General features: G+C 31.4%; 2 protein-coding genes across 4 annotated transcripts; both read left to right on the top strand.

Moving 5' to 3' along the window:
- Window positions 1-561: 561 nt before the first annotated feature.
- LOC107013975 lies at window positions 562-3,653 on the top strand. 2 transcript variants are annotated; one of them, XM_015213849.2, is made up of 5 exons: window positions 562-672; window positions 1,344-1,413; window positions 1,486-1,629; window positions 1,835-1,908; window positions 1,983-3,653. In XM_015213849.2, exons 2-5 carry the CDS (start codon window positions 1,366-1,368, stop codon window positions 2,116-2,118), a joined length of 402 nt encoding a protein of 133 aa, XP_015069335.1. In that variant the 5' UTR covers window positions 562-672; window positions 1,344-1,365; the 3' UTR covers window positions 2,119-3,653. The 2 variants fall into 2 exon arrangements, with proteins under 2 accessions (XP_015069335.1, XP_015069336.1); XM_015213850.2 differs by having other exon boundaries at window positions 570-672; window positions 1,359-1,413.
- An 8,353-nt stretch (window positions 3,654-12,006) lies between these two features.
- On the top strand, window positions 12,007-14,423 carry LOC107015057 (nudix hydrolase 18, mitochondrial-like). 2 transcript variants are annotated; one of them, XM_015215221.2, is made up of 5 exons: window positions 12,007-12,483; window positions 12,622-12,742; window positions 12,857-13,075; window positions 13,187-13,451; window positions 13,531-14,423. In XM_015215221.2, exons 1-5 carry the CDS (start codon window positions 12,398-12,400, stop codon window positions 13,545-13,547), a joined length of 708 nt encoding a protein of 235 aa, XP_015070707.1. In that variant the 5' UTR covers window positions 12,007-12,397; the 3' UTR covers window positions 13,548-14,423. The 2 variants fall into 2 exon arrangements, with proteins under 2 accessions (XP_015070707.1, XP_015070706.1); XM_015215220.2 differs by having other exon boundaries at window positions 12,009-12,483; window positions 13,187-14,423.
- The last annotated feature ends 2,208 nt before the right edge of the window (window positions 14,424-16,631 follow it).

Genomic DNA, 16,631 nt, shown 5'->3' on the forward strand with positions numbered 1-16,631 from the left:
TCAAGTGGAATATTCTTTATCTCGATCGCTTTACCCCTACACATCCTACAAATAACACTCTTAAAACACCTTAACTTTTATATGCCTACAATATTCAGAATCGCTAAGTGGAATTTTTAAAATTGAATGACTCTTTAATGATTTTGATCACATCTAAATTGAAAATTTATTACGACTCTTTGACTTCTTCTTCTTCTTCTAACAACTTTTCCTTAACCTCATTCATTTTATCTATTAAAAAATAAGTTCTATATCAACTGTTAAAGACAAGTCTTTTTCAATAATACCAAATTAAAAAATCCTAACAATACGTCATAAAGTTCAAACGAAACAGCAAATTTAACGAGGTTAAAATTTATACAATGTCACAAAAATTCTATTTGTGCATTGTTACCTAATTCCTAAATAACGTAACGGTGTAAAAAGTGGCTATATTGCCCATTTCAGGTCTATCGAGGTTCAAGCATTGGGCCCTGTGATTTTAAACCCGCAAGCCCACAATATCTCTTTTAGCCCGTTTGCTCGACTATAAATATCCCGATTGATTCATTTCTTCCCCCAATTTCAAATTCCGCGCGAGCTTTCTCTCTTTCCCTCCGCTCCAACTTGCTCCTCTCCATTTTTCTTCCGCGGAGAACTAGCGGTGATCAGTTTATCCGGCAGCGTCGAGTTGTAAGTCTCTCTCTCTACTACGTCTTCATCTCAAATTTTGGTTACGACGTTTTCACTGGGGAACAAACTCGTTCGAATTGCTTAAATACGATAAGTAATTCAGTATCAGAAAATTTGACTAATAATCCACAACTACTTTGCACTGCATAAGCTCGACGATTATCGATTTGCTGATTGAATTGTAGACTGCATTTGTTTTGCTTATTGAAGAAGAATTATGAATAAAAATTGGTACATTTCACGCGCATCGACAGTATAACTACCGTACTAATGATGACTAGAAGCACGATGTATGGATTTTATATAAGTTATTAACATATTATGTAGAAGCTTGACCTAGAAAAGTAGCTCAACCAAGGAATCTACTGTTTGTTTTTTTAATTTGTGTGATTTTAATTTAGCTTCACGAGTATTCTGCTGTTTAGGTGGGCAATACTGCAAACTTTAGACAGCGTTTATCCATGCTTGTTCTGATTAGGAAGTGTTAGTGTTTTCTATTGTAGCAAGTTTTGTTTGTTTTTGGGACACGTTTTGTATCTGACATTTGATAGAACATTACATGTGCATTTCAGTTACTAAGATTATGAGGAATTCTCCGTAATATGGCGTCATTTTTGCTTTCGTATTCGTTTATTGTTTTGGCAGTCTCTTACGAGTGTAATGTTTTCCAGTTTTTGCTAGTACAGATCCACAATGGAACTAGCAGTTGCTGATGTCACAAATAAGCGCCTCAAACCTTCTGTATGTCCCCTATCTTCTTTAAAAGCATTTTAACTTCATATTTTTCCTGATTGAAGTTATTATTGTTGTTAGGTGGAGGATAATGGAACCACACAGACTGATAGTGAAGTTGCTAAGACAGTAGAAGAAGAAACTGCAGTTGCCACATTGGCATCTGAACAGATGGAGCTGGAGATTGCTAATATTCTTGAGAAGATCAACCGTTTCACTAACCTGGTACAATATTAGATTCTTATTTTTTTATACCTCGACAAATAACTACAATGCTGACATAAGGAAGGGAGAAGAGACATTTAGTCTAATCAAGCAAATGATGGACTTGATGTTGTTAATACCAGTGATTGTAATTTAAGTTTCGCTCACACTCTTTAATATATGCGTGTGTATTGGTTGACACAATTCTTGTTATCATCTCGAGAAGGTCTCTGAGCTGCTGGAATCAGGGAAGTCCATGCTGAAGGAATTGAGTAATGAGTTTGAAGAACGAATAATTTTGTAAGTGTGGAAGTGGAAAAATTAACTAATTAGGACAAGGTCGGCTACAAATGCTGAAGTATTTTTATTTGCAGAATCCACAAGGAACAGATGGAAAAGTGGCAAGAAGAGATTAAGGAACTGCGCTTGCTTGATACTTCAAATGAGGAGGCTGATGGTCTTTTGTTGAATGCTAAATATCTACTTCAGAATGTCCGGGGTGAATCCTGAGCTATTTGCACCATTCTAAACCTTCTGAATTCAATAGGTAAGCTGTTCACGTTATCCTGAGTAATTGACTGTTCTGCATTTCTAGTACTTTTGTCACCTAGCTTGGTACTTCTGTTCTCACTAAAAGAAGAAGAACCAAGCCTTATATGATCCATAGCTATTGAGGAATTGCTGCACATTTTATTGCTAACTGGTGTAAAGCTGCTTAGTATTTCCCTTGATAGTACTAGTTTTCTGACTGATAAGTATATCATAGATATCGCAAATTGGGTATGGTTAATTTTTGGTGCACAAATCTACTGATTTTCTTAACGCTCTTCATTTTGTTATGGTGCTCTCCAATCTATTGTTCCTTTTGCTATGTATGTTGTGAGCCTGATTCATTAGTTGTTCATAGCTAGCTGGTAGTCTTCTTAATTTTCATTCCATCTATTACTTTAGTTGCCTTATTTGAACTATGATCCAAGGTACCAAGCTCTCACAGATATGTGAAAATCAATCATAATTCTGTTAGAATTTTATGGGGAAGTACATACATAAAAGTGATTTTCGTTATGCTCTCAGGTAGAAAGTAGAGTAGACTTTCCAAGTTTAAGAGCTGCAGTATAAATTACAAAGTACCTTTGTCTGTTTGGGATTCAAGATCCGTGATATCATCTTCTTAAAAACATGATGAAACAAATGAATCTTTCGCCATGGAGGCCTAAAATAGGTAGAAACACACTGAAAAAACCATAAGCAGTAAATAGAAATAGAGTTTATTCTGTGCTTCCAGCGAGAATGTAAAATTGTCAGCTCAATTTTCATCATTAGCTTTTGATGTTCGCAAAAAGTTGTCAAACATGGATAAGATAAGACTTCTCCATAAACCATCCAGATGAAAATTACATAAACAGGAGAAGAAAAAAGACTAAACAAGTAAGCAATCTAGATAGAAAAGGAAAACTGAGATAAACTCTTCTAAAGGTTTCATAACCATTTAATATTCTGTACTGGAGGCATAATTACATACATAGAAACAAAGCCTAAAACCCTCTTAAATGGTAGAGCAAGAAAGATGGTAGAACCTAAGTGATCTATATAAGCTTCTTGTAATTGAAAACAACCAATTTTGACTCAATACTTCTAAGAGTCGCCAACAGATATAGGTTGGCCAGATATTAATCCAAGGCGTGATCTAGAATGTTGCCTGGTCATGATGACCTCCCTTGCTAAAGCCGGCCGGTCAATTACATTTCTCTCAGACTCTTCCTCCTTAATCTTCTTCACTTGGCTATGCATAATGTACTGACGATGATTGTCACCTTCTTGGTTTTGTTCAAAGAATCCTTCTTCTTTCTTTGACATGTTGCTGTTCTTCTTCTCCATATGAACTCTCTCCAAAATAGGCAGTATTCAGTTTTTCTCTTAATAAAATCACTGAAATGGTTGCCTATTAATATAGATTTGGTGAGTTTGGTACCCAAACACAACCCCCAAGATTTTTTTCTTCCCTTAATTTGTGGTGGAAGTTTGGTCATAAGAAGGGAGGGAAGTGAAACAAAAAATTGGTGGAAGATGGGAACTTCTTTGGAAGATCGGATAAATACAGAGTTTTCGAAACTTGAAAACTTAGACCACTGTTTTAGACCATAACCAAATGCATCCCACAAAAAAGAAGTAATTTCAACCCTACGCGTTAGGTATGATACACGTGAAATATTAAATCATTTATATCATAAGGAAGGCATGATTAAATCTCATACAATTTCCCCTCATAAACTGCAGAGGAGGACTTTTTATAACTCTTCTCCTTTCAGACAAAAATACTTTAACCTCTATCTCATAAGTCAAAAGATACATAATTTTTTTTTAGGCAAATTAAAGTCAAAAGATAACATTTTTTTTGGGTCATTGGATGCAAATCAAAGTCAAAAGATACATGCACTAAAGTTAATTACATAGGTTTAATGTTCACGGTATATGATAATGAATTTAATTTATATAAACTAAAAAGAATCTATAAACTATAGTAGCTGATAATCTTTTCCCCACGTCATTAACACACTTACTATTCACAACCACATGTGATATTTTTCGTGGTAACTTAATACTGTAAGATTTATCATACGTCTCGTATAAATTAAATCTGTAATGAATTTATTCTAAGTGTTATACGAATTATATGAAAATTGAAAGCTAACTTCATAGTAGGTCAATTGATCTTGTGCTTTTACGAATGTGTTTTAATTCTATATTCTTTCTATGCATAAAAAAATAATGGCTCAAGAGATTTGAAAAGATCATTTTAAAAAAATCTAAACAGTAAGGGTTTGATAGGATGCATTACGGAAAATAATGTAAACATTTGAAATGTATGCTATTTTTAATATATTAAATCAATTATAAGAAATAATTTTAATATAATTATTTGTTAAACATAATCAATTTCAACATTATGTAAAATTCTCCTTTTTTTTAAATGAAAGACATCCTAGTCTCTTGGATTGGATGATGCTCTGATTGCTTCCCCTTTCTCATCTGCAAATTAAATGCATGTACGGTTTACTTCAGGTGTGAATGTGGGAAAAAACTTTAAAAGGTCAAAATAACAAAAAGTACTCCGTAATCTACTTTTTACATGATTATAGTTATGATGAGGACACAAGGTATATGTGTATTTTGGTTGGTGACGTGGCTCTATATAGATTAAAGAAGTTTATGTAGTTGGTTTGGCTTTACCTGTGGGCAAAGTCCTTTTCAATTTGCTTGTGGTTGGTGAATAGATAACTAATTAGTAATATCGAGATAAAATATAGAATTATCTTATGTCACATTTCGTTAGGGATATCAATTAGTCTTGGTATTATTTTATTCCATAGTGTATACTAAAATGGTGGGGTGGGATTAGGTGTCCAAATATGGCAGGTAATTAGCTACCTTCAGGAATTTTTCTTTTTTGTCTATTACATCCCGCATGAGCTATATGAAACTCAAGTTTCTAACAATAGCGTGTGAAGGCAGACAATAGTTGATTATTTTTTTTTTCAGTTTTCTCATTTTTTTAGTTTTGTTTAATCAAATTCAAGTTATCAACCATCGAGAATATCTTCTAGGAGTAGACGAAAATAGAAGCCCAATGCATGTGCACCAAAACAGAGGCCCAAAACCCTTATACGGCGCAGTTTTTCTAGGCTAATTCACCAAAAGACAAAAAATAAGGTGAACTATAAATTTGTAATTATAATTTGGGCTCTTACTAGTCTTTTTGTTCTAGAAAAACAAAAAAAACATCATAATTGGGGCAGATGATTCTAAACAATGGGCTGTTTGTTGACTTAGGTCCTCTAAAATAATGTGGGCTGGAGAAAATTGCAAGGTCAACATTTAATTGATTGAGTGCACTAGAGTTATCAACATTTTCCAGAAAGTAAGAAATTCGAGGAGCACTTTTTTCAAAAGAAAAATTCGTTGGGAAAGCAAAGTGGTTAACATCACCAATAATTCCATGTGATAGCATTTATTATTGATTTAACGAATCCAAAGGTGAGAATTGATTCATATTGGATTGATACCACACAAATGGGAGAAAAAATGACACATCATGTTCCCAACTGCCTAGCTCATCAAATATCTCAAAAACTTTATCTCGAAAGTCTTTGCGTGTATTTCGGAAAATGTTTTTTTAAAAAATTTTTAAAAAAAGTGTCGGTATATTAAAGCTCTTGTTATGTGCTAGGTGTAGGAAAGACCCAATCATAAGGATTTACTGTGCACAGTTTTATCTTACATTTTTTTAGAAGTGATTTTCAAAGTTTGAACACATCACATAACAATAACTTTATCCGTTAAATCTCTTAAAATTTATTAGTGATATCCTATTAGGTGTTTCTTCTTCACCATCCATAATGTTTGTTTAATTATACGCAATACTTTTGCTAAGGATTGGTACAGATACATGACAAGTTGTTTGCGACTTAAATAGTAGGTCCACAATAAACACCTTTTAACATTTGTTATACACGTGGTCTTGTCTTTTCAGTTCAGCATCAGCATGTTCTTGTTTGTTATGATAGGGGCCAAGCTATCGTATTAAATACTTTAACGACGAGTTTAAAATTTATAAATTTTAAATTTTGATCCCTCGTCCTTAGTTACGCAGACAAAAGTGTCTTTTGTGTCCAACTTGCTATAAGTTATTGCGTGTTTTAGACATGGTCTTCTTCACGCTTTGGATGCAATAAAATAAATCCTCTGTCTCTGTGTGTGCCAAAACGTGTATTTTTTTATTCTTATTTTCTCTTGGACTTTCATCACAGTCTACGTATACAAACTTATTAACAAGGTAAATTTTGTGAATTATGTACTGTAAAGAATTGAAGCTTCTGTTTCAAATTGCACATTTGGGAGTTCCTTTTATTTTTTTAAAAAAATAAATGTCAATTAGGCCCGTTGTTACATGGTAGAATCATATTTTGGAGTCAAACGTGTAAAAGCAAAAATAAATAACGACAAAAATGAAATCAGTAAAAAGCTATACGAAATGAAAATTCTTCTCCATCCAAGGGTGAGTCGGTTGAAATAAAGACAATATTAGAGACCTGATTTGTATTCGGTGTATAGATAGACATAGTTATTTTATACATATTATATATCAGTATCGTAATTATGAAGCGAAAAAATTTTGAGAAAAGTCTCTAAAATATATCATAAATGGTATTTTCTAGTGTTCTCTAATCTTACATGATGAGATGCTATGCACCTCCTTCCTAACTTCACTATTCACTCATTTACATTCACAGTGTGTATAGTAAGTTTTCACATGCCAATTTTGGAAAGTGTCTCAACTGCCTTAAATTGTAATAAAACAAGATGAGTGGAGAGGGAACATCGACAAACACTAAATCCAATTATTGACATAGATAATTAAGTAATAATTTTGAGTGCTACCCAATTGTTACACCATAATGATCAAAATAATACATACAAATACTACTTCGATATCAAAAGTGATATTCTTTTTTATCATGGGAAACACCCTTAAAGGCAAATTTATAAAAATATAAGAGATGATGTTGAAGTGTAAAATTTGCTTGCACCAGGTGTTTGTACAAAATCAATATATGCATGTCATGTGTTTAAATTTATTATTCATTTTACTGCATTAAATCACATGCTAATGGAGATTTCATTTGCTTGGTGTAAACACCCGGTACAGATAAATTTTTTCTCGATGTTGAGTATATAAATAAGGAAGTCTTAGATTCCAATAATTCAAATTTAAGCTAAAAGGAGGAGAAATAACTAATGAATTTGAACTATTACGTATAATATCGAGTTGCGGATAATTTTTTGTTAGTGAAGTTATGGACTTGATGGTGCCAAATTTTAGATATTTTTACTAAAGTTACCTAATACATATATCAATTACATTTATAATATTAAAAATGTATGCAAATTAAATGGAAATGTCTTATTCCTTCCTTCGAAAATGAACTCTTTACCTTCAAGATATTGGTAAGATTTGCAGACATATTATCCTCTCTCGACTTCATTTTGTGTGATTACACTTGCGCATTGTTTGGTTTGATATATTAAAAGAGTATGCATTGTATAAACATATTTGTTTACAAAAATATCCTTCATAATTATGGTGGAAAAGATGTAAAATTACTTTTGAAGGGTAATTGGGTCTTTAACCATATAAATGCATATATTAAATCCTTTGCATAACTAACACCTAGAATTCCATAATATTATTAATACACTGCTCAATACACAAAAGAGTGTATAACTAATGTAAGAATTAGTTTTACATAACATATATAATTAATGTTTGCATTATTTTTACTAATACACTCTACCAAACAACCTCTTAATATGTTATTATTTTTAGGGCAACTTTCACATATAGCAAACAAAAAATTCATATTTGTATGCTATAGCAAAGTTTGCATAATTGCGCTCCATAGAAAACATAAAACTGTATAATTCGCTATACATATACAATTGTATAATTCGCTGGTCTATTTCGCTGTAATTATATAGTTCGCTATCCTATTTCACTGCAATTGTATAATGCACAATTATATAATTCGCTACCTATTTCGCTGCAATATTTTTATAAAATTTGCTTTGCATACAATTGAATCGAAGTAAAATGTATGTATATTGCATAATTATAAGTGTATAGGAAAAAGATATATGTTTTTCTCTCGCTTTATACAAAAACAGAAACACAATATATACACTTTTGTTGTATAAAGCGAGAGAAAATTGTATTTCACTGCAATTGTATAATGCACAATTATATAATTCGCTACCTATTTCGCTGCAATATTTTTATAAAATTTGCTTTGCATACAATTGAATCGAAGTAAAATGTATGTATATTGCATAAGTATAAGTGTATAGGAAAAAGATATATGTTTTTCTCTCGCTTTATACAAATACAGAAACACAATATATACACTTTTGTTGTATAAAGCGAGAGAAAATTGTATTTCACTGCAATTGTATAATGCACAATTATATAATTCGCTACCTATTTCGCTGCAATATTTTTATAAAATTTGCTTTGCATACAATTGAATCGAAGTAAAATGTATGTATATTGCATAAGTATAAGTGTATAGGAAAAAGATATATGTTTTTCTCTCGCTTTATACAAATACAGAAACACAATATATACACTTTTGTTGTATAAAGCGAGAGAAAATTGTATTTCACTGCAATTGTATAATGCACAATTATATAATTCGCTACCTATTTCGCTGCAATATTTTTATAAAATTTGCTTTGCATACAATTGAATCGAAGTAAAATGTATGTATATTGCATAAGTATAAGTGTATAGGAAAAAGATATATGTTTTTCTCTCGCTTTATACAAATACAGAAACACAATATATACACTTTTGTTGTATAAAGCGAGAGAAAATTGTATTTCACTGCAATTGTATAATGCACAATTATATAATTCGCTACCTATTTCGCTGCAATATTTTTATAAAATTTGCTTTGCATACAATTGAATCGAAGTAAAATGTATGTATATTGCATAAGTATAAGTGTATAGGAAAAAGATATATGTTTTTCTCTCGCTTTATACAAATACAGAAACACAATATATACACTTTTGTTGTATAAAGCGAGAGAAAATTGTATTTCACTGCAATTGTATAATGCACAATTATATAATTCGCTACCTATTTCGCTGCAATATTTTTATAAAATTTGCTTTGCATACAATTGAATCGAAGTAAAATGTATGTATATTGCATAAGTATAAGTGTATAGGAAAAAGATATATGTTTTTCTCTCGCTTTATACAAATACAGAAACACAATATATACACTTTTGTTGTATAAAGCGAGAGAAAATTGTATTTCACTGCAATTGTATAATGCACAATTATATAATTCGCTACCTATTTCGCTGCAATATTTTTATAAAATTTGCTTTGCATACAATTGAATCGAAGTAAAATGTATGTATATTGCATAAGTATAAGTGTATAGGAAAAAGATATATGTTTTTCTCTCGCTTTATACAAATACAGAAACACAATATATACACTTTTGTTGTATAAAGCGAGAGAAAATTGTATTTCACTGCAATTGTATAATGCACAATTATATAATTCGCTACCTATTTCGCTGCAATATTTTTATAAAATTTGCTTTGCATACAATTGAATCGAAGTAAAATGTATGTATATTGCATAAGTATAAGTGTATAGGAAAAAGATATATGTTTTTCTCTCGCTTTATACAAATACAGAAACACAATATATACACTTTTGTTGTATAAAGCGAGAGAAAATTGTATTTCACTGCAATTGTATAATGCACAATTATATAATTCGCTACCTATTTCGCTGCAATATTTTTATAAAATTTGCTTTGCATACAATTGAATCGAAGTAAAATGTATGTATATTGCATAAGTATAAGTGTATAGGAAAAAGATATATGTTTTTCTCTCGCTTTATACAAATACAGAAACACAATATATACACTTTTGTTGTATAAAGCGAGAGAAAATTGTATTTCACTGCAATTGTATAATGCACAATTATATAATTCGCTACCTATTTCGCTGCAATATTTTTATAAAATTTGCTTTGCATACAATTGAATCGAAGTAAAATGTATGTATATTGCATAAGTATAAGTGTATAGGAAAAAGATATATGTTTTTCTCTCGCTTTATACAAATACAGAAACACAATATATACACTTTTGTTGTATAAAGCGAGAGAAAATTGTATTTCACTGCAATTGTATAATGCACAATTATATAATTCGCTACCTATTTCGCTGCAATATTTTTATAAAATTTGCTTTGCATACAATTGAATCGAAGTAAAATGTATGTATATTGCATAAGTATAAGTGTATAGGAAAAAGATATATGTTTTTCTCTCGCTTTATACAAAACAGAAACACAATTTATACACTTCTGTGTATAAAGCGAGAGAGGTGAGCAGAGGGAGAGTGGCGAGCGAGAATGGGAGAGTGGCGAGCGAGATTTTTGGGAGAGAGAAGACTGACAAACTTTGGCTAACGTTTGCTATGGAGCACAATTAAATCAAATCGTAGCTACTCCATTTATTTTAGGTTATTAGTTTGCTATTATATACAATTATCCCTTATTTTTATTGTATGTTGTTGCTATCAGTTTTATATCTTAAATTTCTTTCTTCTTCAATAGAATGAAATAAAATATTTACGATAAATTCACGTGAATCTATTGCTTATGACCTAGATCTAACCCTAATAAAAGATTATTGGAAGGAAGCATCGTGGTTCGAGTGATAACCAAAGTCACAAGCGTGTATAGGCCGAGTTTGGGGCGGAAGTTGAAGTGACCAATTAGCGAATAACTATTGCTGGTCACAAATACCGAGTGATTCGAGACCCTCAGATTACAGAACCCTTACGATAGTGACTTGTAACGCGTTACCCAACAATATACTTATTATTAGTTTATACAAATTTATGTTAGGTGAGGACCTATTTATAGTCTTCACCCAACAACAACCCTAATAATAATGTTTATTACTTTAAAGGCGTTGTTTAATCGGTGAGATAAAAATTATAATAGCAAGAATATTTTATCATATGTTCAGTATTGCTTTTATTCTTAATTACTTGTCTATTTTTCTTTTAATAGTTGTTTCTAATTACTTATCTATTTTGACAAATCAAGAAAGAACATTTATTTTTATCTACATGTATACTCTCAATTACTTTGAAAAAGATAAAATTTCTTAAAAATTTTAAATTTTAATTCATCCAATTCATGATAAACAGGTAAATTCACTATGTCTATAGTTATTTCTTTATAGGTGTGTTAATTCAAAAGTGGACAAGTAATTAGTAACATAAAAAATAATAATTAGTAGTATTATATAATTCTAGCATTATTTCATTTTGAGAATATGATTTTAGATAAGAAGAGGTGGATGGTTGAAGATTATTAGGTTGTAGAATGTTGTCCTTGTTTTTTCATTTGAAGGTTTAGTTTTGTTGGTGTCTAATACTAGTCACGTTATTGTAATTTTTGTTTTTGGTATCTATCATCATGCGTTATTTCTTATGCTTATTGTTCCTTTCTAGAGGTTCTGAGCTACTTTTCTATGCTATCTTCGTTATTTTCATTTCTTTTACTTGAATTTATTTTAAGTGAACAAAAGGTCTTGTGAAAACAATATATATAATTTTATTGATTTTATTTTTTTCAAAATATACTAATAAAATTTTACTAAATATGTTATTATTATTACATTTTACTCAATTATTTTAATATTAATAATAAAATAAGTTATTTATCACATCCCTCCCACCAAACGACCCGTAATATAAAATAAACACGGCCTTCTCAGAAAATTACAAAGAACATAAATTAATGATTGACCCACGCCCAATTTGCCCACTTTTCCCCAATTGGCCCCCTCTCACGAAAATTCTATAAATCACTATCTTCATTTTCTATTTAAAGGAGTGGAGACACACAGTTTTAGCATAGCTCCCCATATTATTATCCACACACAACAATTTACAAAACAAAATATACTAAAATCTGTATTTTTAGCTTCTTTTCACCATCTAATCTCACAAAAATATCATCTTTCCCTGTTTTATAGACTAAATAAAGATTAGTTCCAACTGGATTTTGTTCCCTTTTTCCCCTCTCTCCATAACGACCCTAATTTGCAGTTCTGTATTTGGGGTTTTTCTTCTTTAGGAAGAACAGAAAAAAAGGTGTCTTTTGTTTTACTTTGGAGTTATTAAGATATGGCAATGACCAAAACTTTATCTATGATCTCAAGAACAGGAAGAGACTTGCAGAGATACAATGATGGATGTCGTCAAGTTGTTGGGTGCGTATTAATTTTTGATTTTTTTTGGTTGAATATCAAGAAAGTTGAAATCTTTATATGTGGGGTTGTGTTTAATTTTGAAAACAATATCTGGGTATGTTGATCTGATCTTTCTGTAAATTTTTACCAATGGTGCAGATGCATTCCGTACAGATATAGAAAAACCAATCAATCATCTACAGTTCAAGGGACCCAAATTGATGATTTGGAATTCTTATTGATCAGCTCACAGAAGAGTCCAAAGTGGATGTTCCCTAAGGTATAATTACAATCCAGTTTGTTTGTTTGTTGTATTTTGCTCCCTATTTGGAGTTTGGATTACTATTCTTAATCATTCTTGAATTTGACATTTTTTTTGTTTTGTGATGAATAGGGTGGTTGGGAAACTGATGAGGCATTAGAAGATGCTGCTTTAAGAGAGACTTTTGAGGAATCTGGTGTAGTTGGTGATGTTGGGGTTCAGGAGTATTTAGGTACTTGGAGTTTTAAGAGCAAAAGTCAAGGGACATTTCATGAGGGGCATATGTTTCCTTTACTTGTCACAGAAGAACTAGAAGATTGGCCTGAGAAAACTGTCCGAAAACGTCTATGGGTAAGTTGTGAATCTGCTTATCTTAGCTGCTGTGATCTCGAATCACTTTGATTTGTGTAATTTGTTAGTTGCATAGTGTATCCTGATGTTATATTTGATTTTGTCTTGCAGTTGAAATTTAGTGAAGCAAGAGAAGTATGTTGGCATTCCTGGATGAAGGAAGCTTTAGATGTCTTTGCCTCTAAGCTCACAAAGAGAAATAAAGACGATGAGCCTCAGACATGCCCTTTCGATGAATTGTGCTATGAACAGACAGTTGCTACTGTATCTAACTCTAACACAATGTTTTATGAAGAACCAATAATCAGCATTGAAGCTAATGACTTGACCTGTGAGGAGGAGCTGAGACTTAGCCTTGTAGCTAAGCCTTCTCTAGGTAAGCTCATGTTCAATGAAGAAGCAAGGCGAAAGCCGTTTTCCAATGAAATTAGTAATGTAGCCTACTCAATGTTCAGTGAAGAAGCAACCATGAGCACCAAAGCCCAGAAGATGTTCAATGAAAAATTGGGAAGAATAAGCATTGCTGCTTTCAGCTAGCAAACAAATGATGGAAGAAACTTCAAGACTTCTAAAAACCGAGAATGAGGAACCAGGTTCGCCTATCCTGTAGAATTCTCGACGAGCTGGAAGCCAAGAATGAGCATAACGTAATGGAGAAAGAAAGAAAGAACCTTGGAACGCTGTCGACAGAAATTTTGATGACTATAAATATGCTGGACTTGGCATTGTTACCGACAATCTGCAAAGAGAGGACAATAATCTATCTATGCAGTTACAGGCAGCATATTATGGACCAGAGAAAAGAACCTTTCAAATCCCTGCCTGATACGATTCTCTATATTGTCCCTTTAACCCGAGAAGAAGTTTGAGTTAACCTTGCTTTAGATGATTCAAAAGGCATAACACATACATAGGCACACAAGTTCGGCCTCGATTGGCAAATAGACAATCCAACTTTGCGAGTGGACACCCGATGCTGACATGACATATAAATTTTGGACGCGTCCAGATGATTATTTCTTTAAGCTGAGTGTTCAACTGACACAATGGAGACGAGTTGAAATGTGTAGATGTGCATCCTCCTTGGAGCGTTTTGTCAGTTGAGACCAAGTTTGAGTGTCTATCTTTGTATTATATACCTTTCTCAAACTCCAGATATAGGTCAATCGCCTAAGTTTCTAACATCATTCTTTAATTCTTTTTTGTTGTTACAAGATGTACATATGATCATTTAGTTCTCTATGTAAAAGAACACCAAAATTGAACCCAAAAAAATTGTCTCTAGTTGTTGGCATTACCCTGTTGATTCAATGATTGAAGTATAAATAAATGGATATGATGTTCTTGACTTGTCTGAGTTTTGGACAAATTTACTACTGTTGGGATGGATAGAGGAACTTGATTTTTTCAGACTCATTTACCAACCATATACTATAGTTTTATTTTAATTTTAAGCTCTAGAAAAGAGACCAATTCAACATATCATTGCCGACATGATAGAAAATAATAATGAAGGCAATTGCAGTTGACTGTATAAACATAAGATACAAGGAAATTGCTATGAAAGAATGAAACATGGTTTAGAATTATTTTGTTGGAAGCATCCATGAGTCGTGGAGTGTCTTTGAGAATCATATGGTTTTGTTTAATGATGTTATGGACATTTTTGTTGGGAGTTCACGAGGAAGACATACCCATCATGCACCAAATCTCTCAAGATATGGTTGATGAAGTAGTGATAAAATAATCGATCTGTTCGGTGTGAGGTATAACGTATAATAATTCCAACCTATATTTGGTTGAAGGTGTTAGGTAGTCATTGGATTATTATAGTGATGAAATAAGTTATTGCAGAGTCACCTTACAGTTAGGGGTTCATCCGAATCCTCTTCGGTGGAAAATTATATTATTTATACTTAATTAAAATAAATATTTAGATATATATAGTAGATGTCGAACTCCCTTTGGTTAGTTCGTGTGTCTATTTTTTTTTTTTCCAGATTTTGAACCCCTTATTGAAAATTCTGACTTCACCACTGCATGATAGAATTACTTATTCCAAGTTAACTTGTTTTCAACCAAACAACCCTTTAGAGAAATAATGGTCACTTTATGACAACTAAACTTAGTGACCTTTTGAGATATTAACTCGATTTAAGTTTCAAAACTTGGTGACGTATTGAGATGTTAACTTGATTTAAGTTTCGAAGTTCTAAGACATTATTGTATTTTTCTTTGTTGTTTATTTCTTTTATAGTGACAACTATAAAGAAGAAGATAAGAATTGGTGAAGTTTTGTTCTGTTTTATATGTTGTTTTGTGGAGTGATTGTGACCAACTTTTCTTACTAATTCGATACAAGACATATCCACACACATGAATACGAAAGATTTGATTTTATAGTCCTTTTTATTTGTTAGTTTATTATATTTTTCACAAGAGATCAATACGATAATAAAAGTAGAAACTTCAAAACATCTAGATATTGTTTAATAACACATATTAACTATTAAAGAAAAAATATTAGCTACCAAACGACCCCTTGATGTGTACATTTTGGTTATTAAACATGCCCATATTAGTGCAAATTCAAAGGTCCATTTCATGTTAATGTTTAATTTATAGAGCTGAATTTAATAAGGGATTCATAACTTATTAAATTAGATTTTTCTAATAAGTTGTATGTCATTAACCTAACAATAAAACAAAAGTTGTCTATGTTTCATCAAAGACAAATTTGGTATTAAGACTTATCTTGATTTCTTATCTCATGTTTTTGTGTGTTCACGTTAGTATCCACTTGTGGGTGCGTGACATGTTATAATCAAGTGGACAGATATTCTACGGGAAAATAATAAATAAATTCTTAAACTGTCGTAAACGGTATATAATATTATTTATTATATTTTTGAGATATTGGTGTTTTTACCGTTAAAAAAACTAGAGCATATACGCCTTTTATACTAACGGACATGCACATGTCATAATCTTAACCACCGAATCGATATTTATTGAGTATCAGATCGACGAATAGAATTTCATCACGTATCTCTATCTAGTCTTCCGGTAGAGTGAAGAGTATATATGCTTTAGTTTTTTAACGGCAGGAGCACCAATGTCCGATTGACGGAAGGTATCTGCATACATTTATGATTGTTCATGGGTATATTTGTCAATTTTCCATTTTAATAATTTCACTCTTTATAAAGTACTACACATTATAGTAACATAAATCCAGATTCTATTCATGAAAATTATATTTATGTATGTTATTGTTTGTAAAGTAAGAGCCTAAATTCAAATCTATTTATAATATTATATTTAGATACTTTGTTATTTGTAAAGTAGAAATATAAAATATTTTCTCAAGAGTGTATTTATTTTCATCAGAAGTCTCAAATTCGAACTTGAATGAACAACAATAATATATTTAGTGGTAATGTATACTCACATGATAATATTTAAAAAGAATAATGAGTGATACCAATTTTACCGACTTAACTATGGAGTTATTTAAAATGATCCTCTCTCAAATTTCTTTATTATTTCCAATAAT

The sequence above is a fragment of the Solanum pennellii genome, chromosome 3 (genome assembly GCF_001406875.1).
Source record: "Solanum pennellii chromosome 3, SPENNV200".
Classification (NCBI taxonomy): domain Eukaryota; kingdom Viridiplantae; phylum Streptophyta; class Magnoliopsida; order Solanales; family Solanaceae; genus Solanum; species Solanum pennellii.

What these genes read in the sequence shown, in the direction of transcription:
- LOC107013975 (XM_015213849.2), top strand. Translation starts at nt 1,366, where the DNA reads ATGGAACTAGCAGTTGCTGATGTCACAAATAAGCGCCTCAAACCTTCT. An exon ending in ATAAGCGCCTCAAACCTTCT is followed by an intron (nt 1,414 to 1,485) that starts GTATGTCCCCTA and finishes TATTGTTGTTAG; the next exon opens with GTGGAGGATAATGGAACCAC. An exon ending in TTTGAAGAACGAATAATTTT is followed by an intron (nt 1,909 to 1,982) that starts GTAAGTGTGGAA and finishes TTTTATTTGCAG; the next exon opens with AATCCACAAGGAACAGATGG.
- LOC107015057 (XM_015215220.2), top strand. Translation starts at nt 12,398, where the DNA reads ATGGCAATGACCAAAACTTTATCTATGATCTCAAGAACAGGAAGAGAC. An exon ending in CAAAGTGGATGTTCCCTAAG is followed by an intron (nt 12,743 to 12,856) that starts GTATAATTACAA and finishes TGTGATGAATAG; the next exon opens with GGTGGTTGGGAAACTGATGA. An exon ending in CTGTCCGAAAACGTCTATGG is followed by an intron (nt 13,076 to 13,186) that starts GTAAGTTGTGAA and finishes TTTGTCTTGCAG; the next exon opens with TTGAAATTTAGTGAAGCAAG.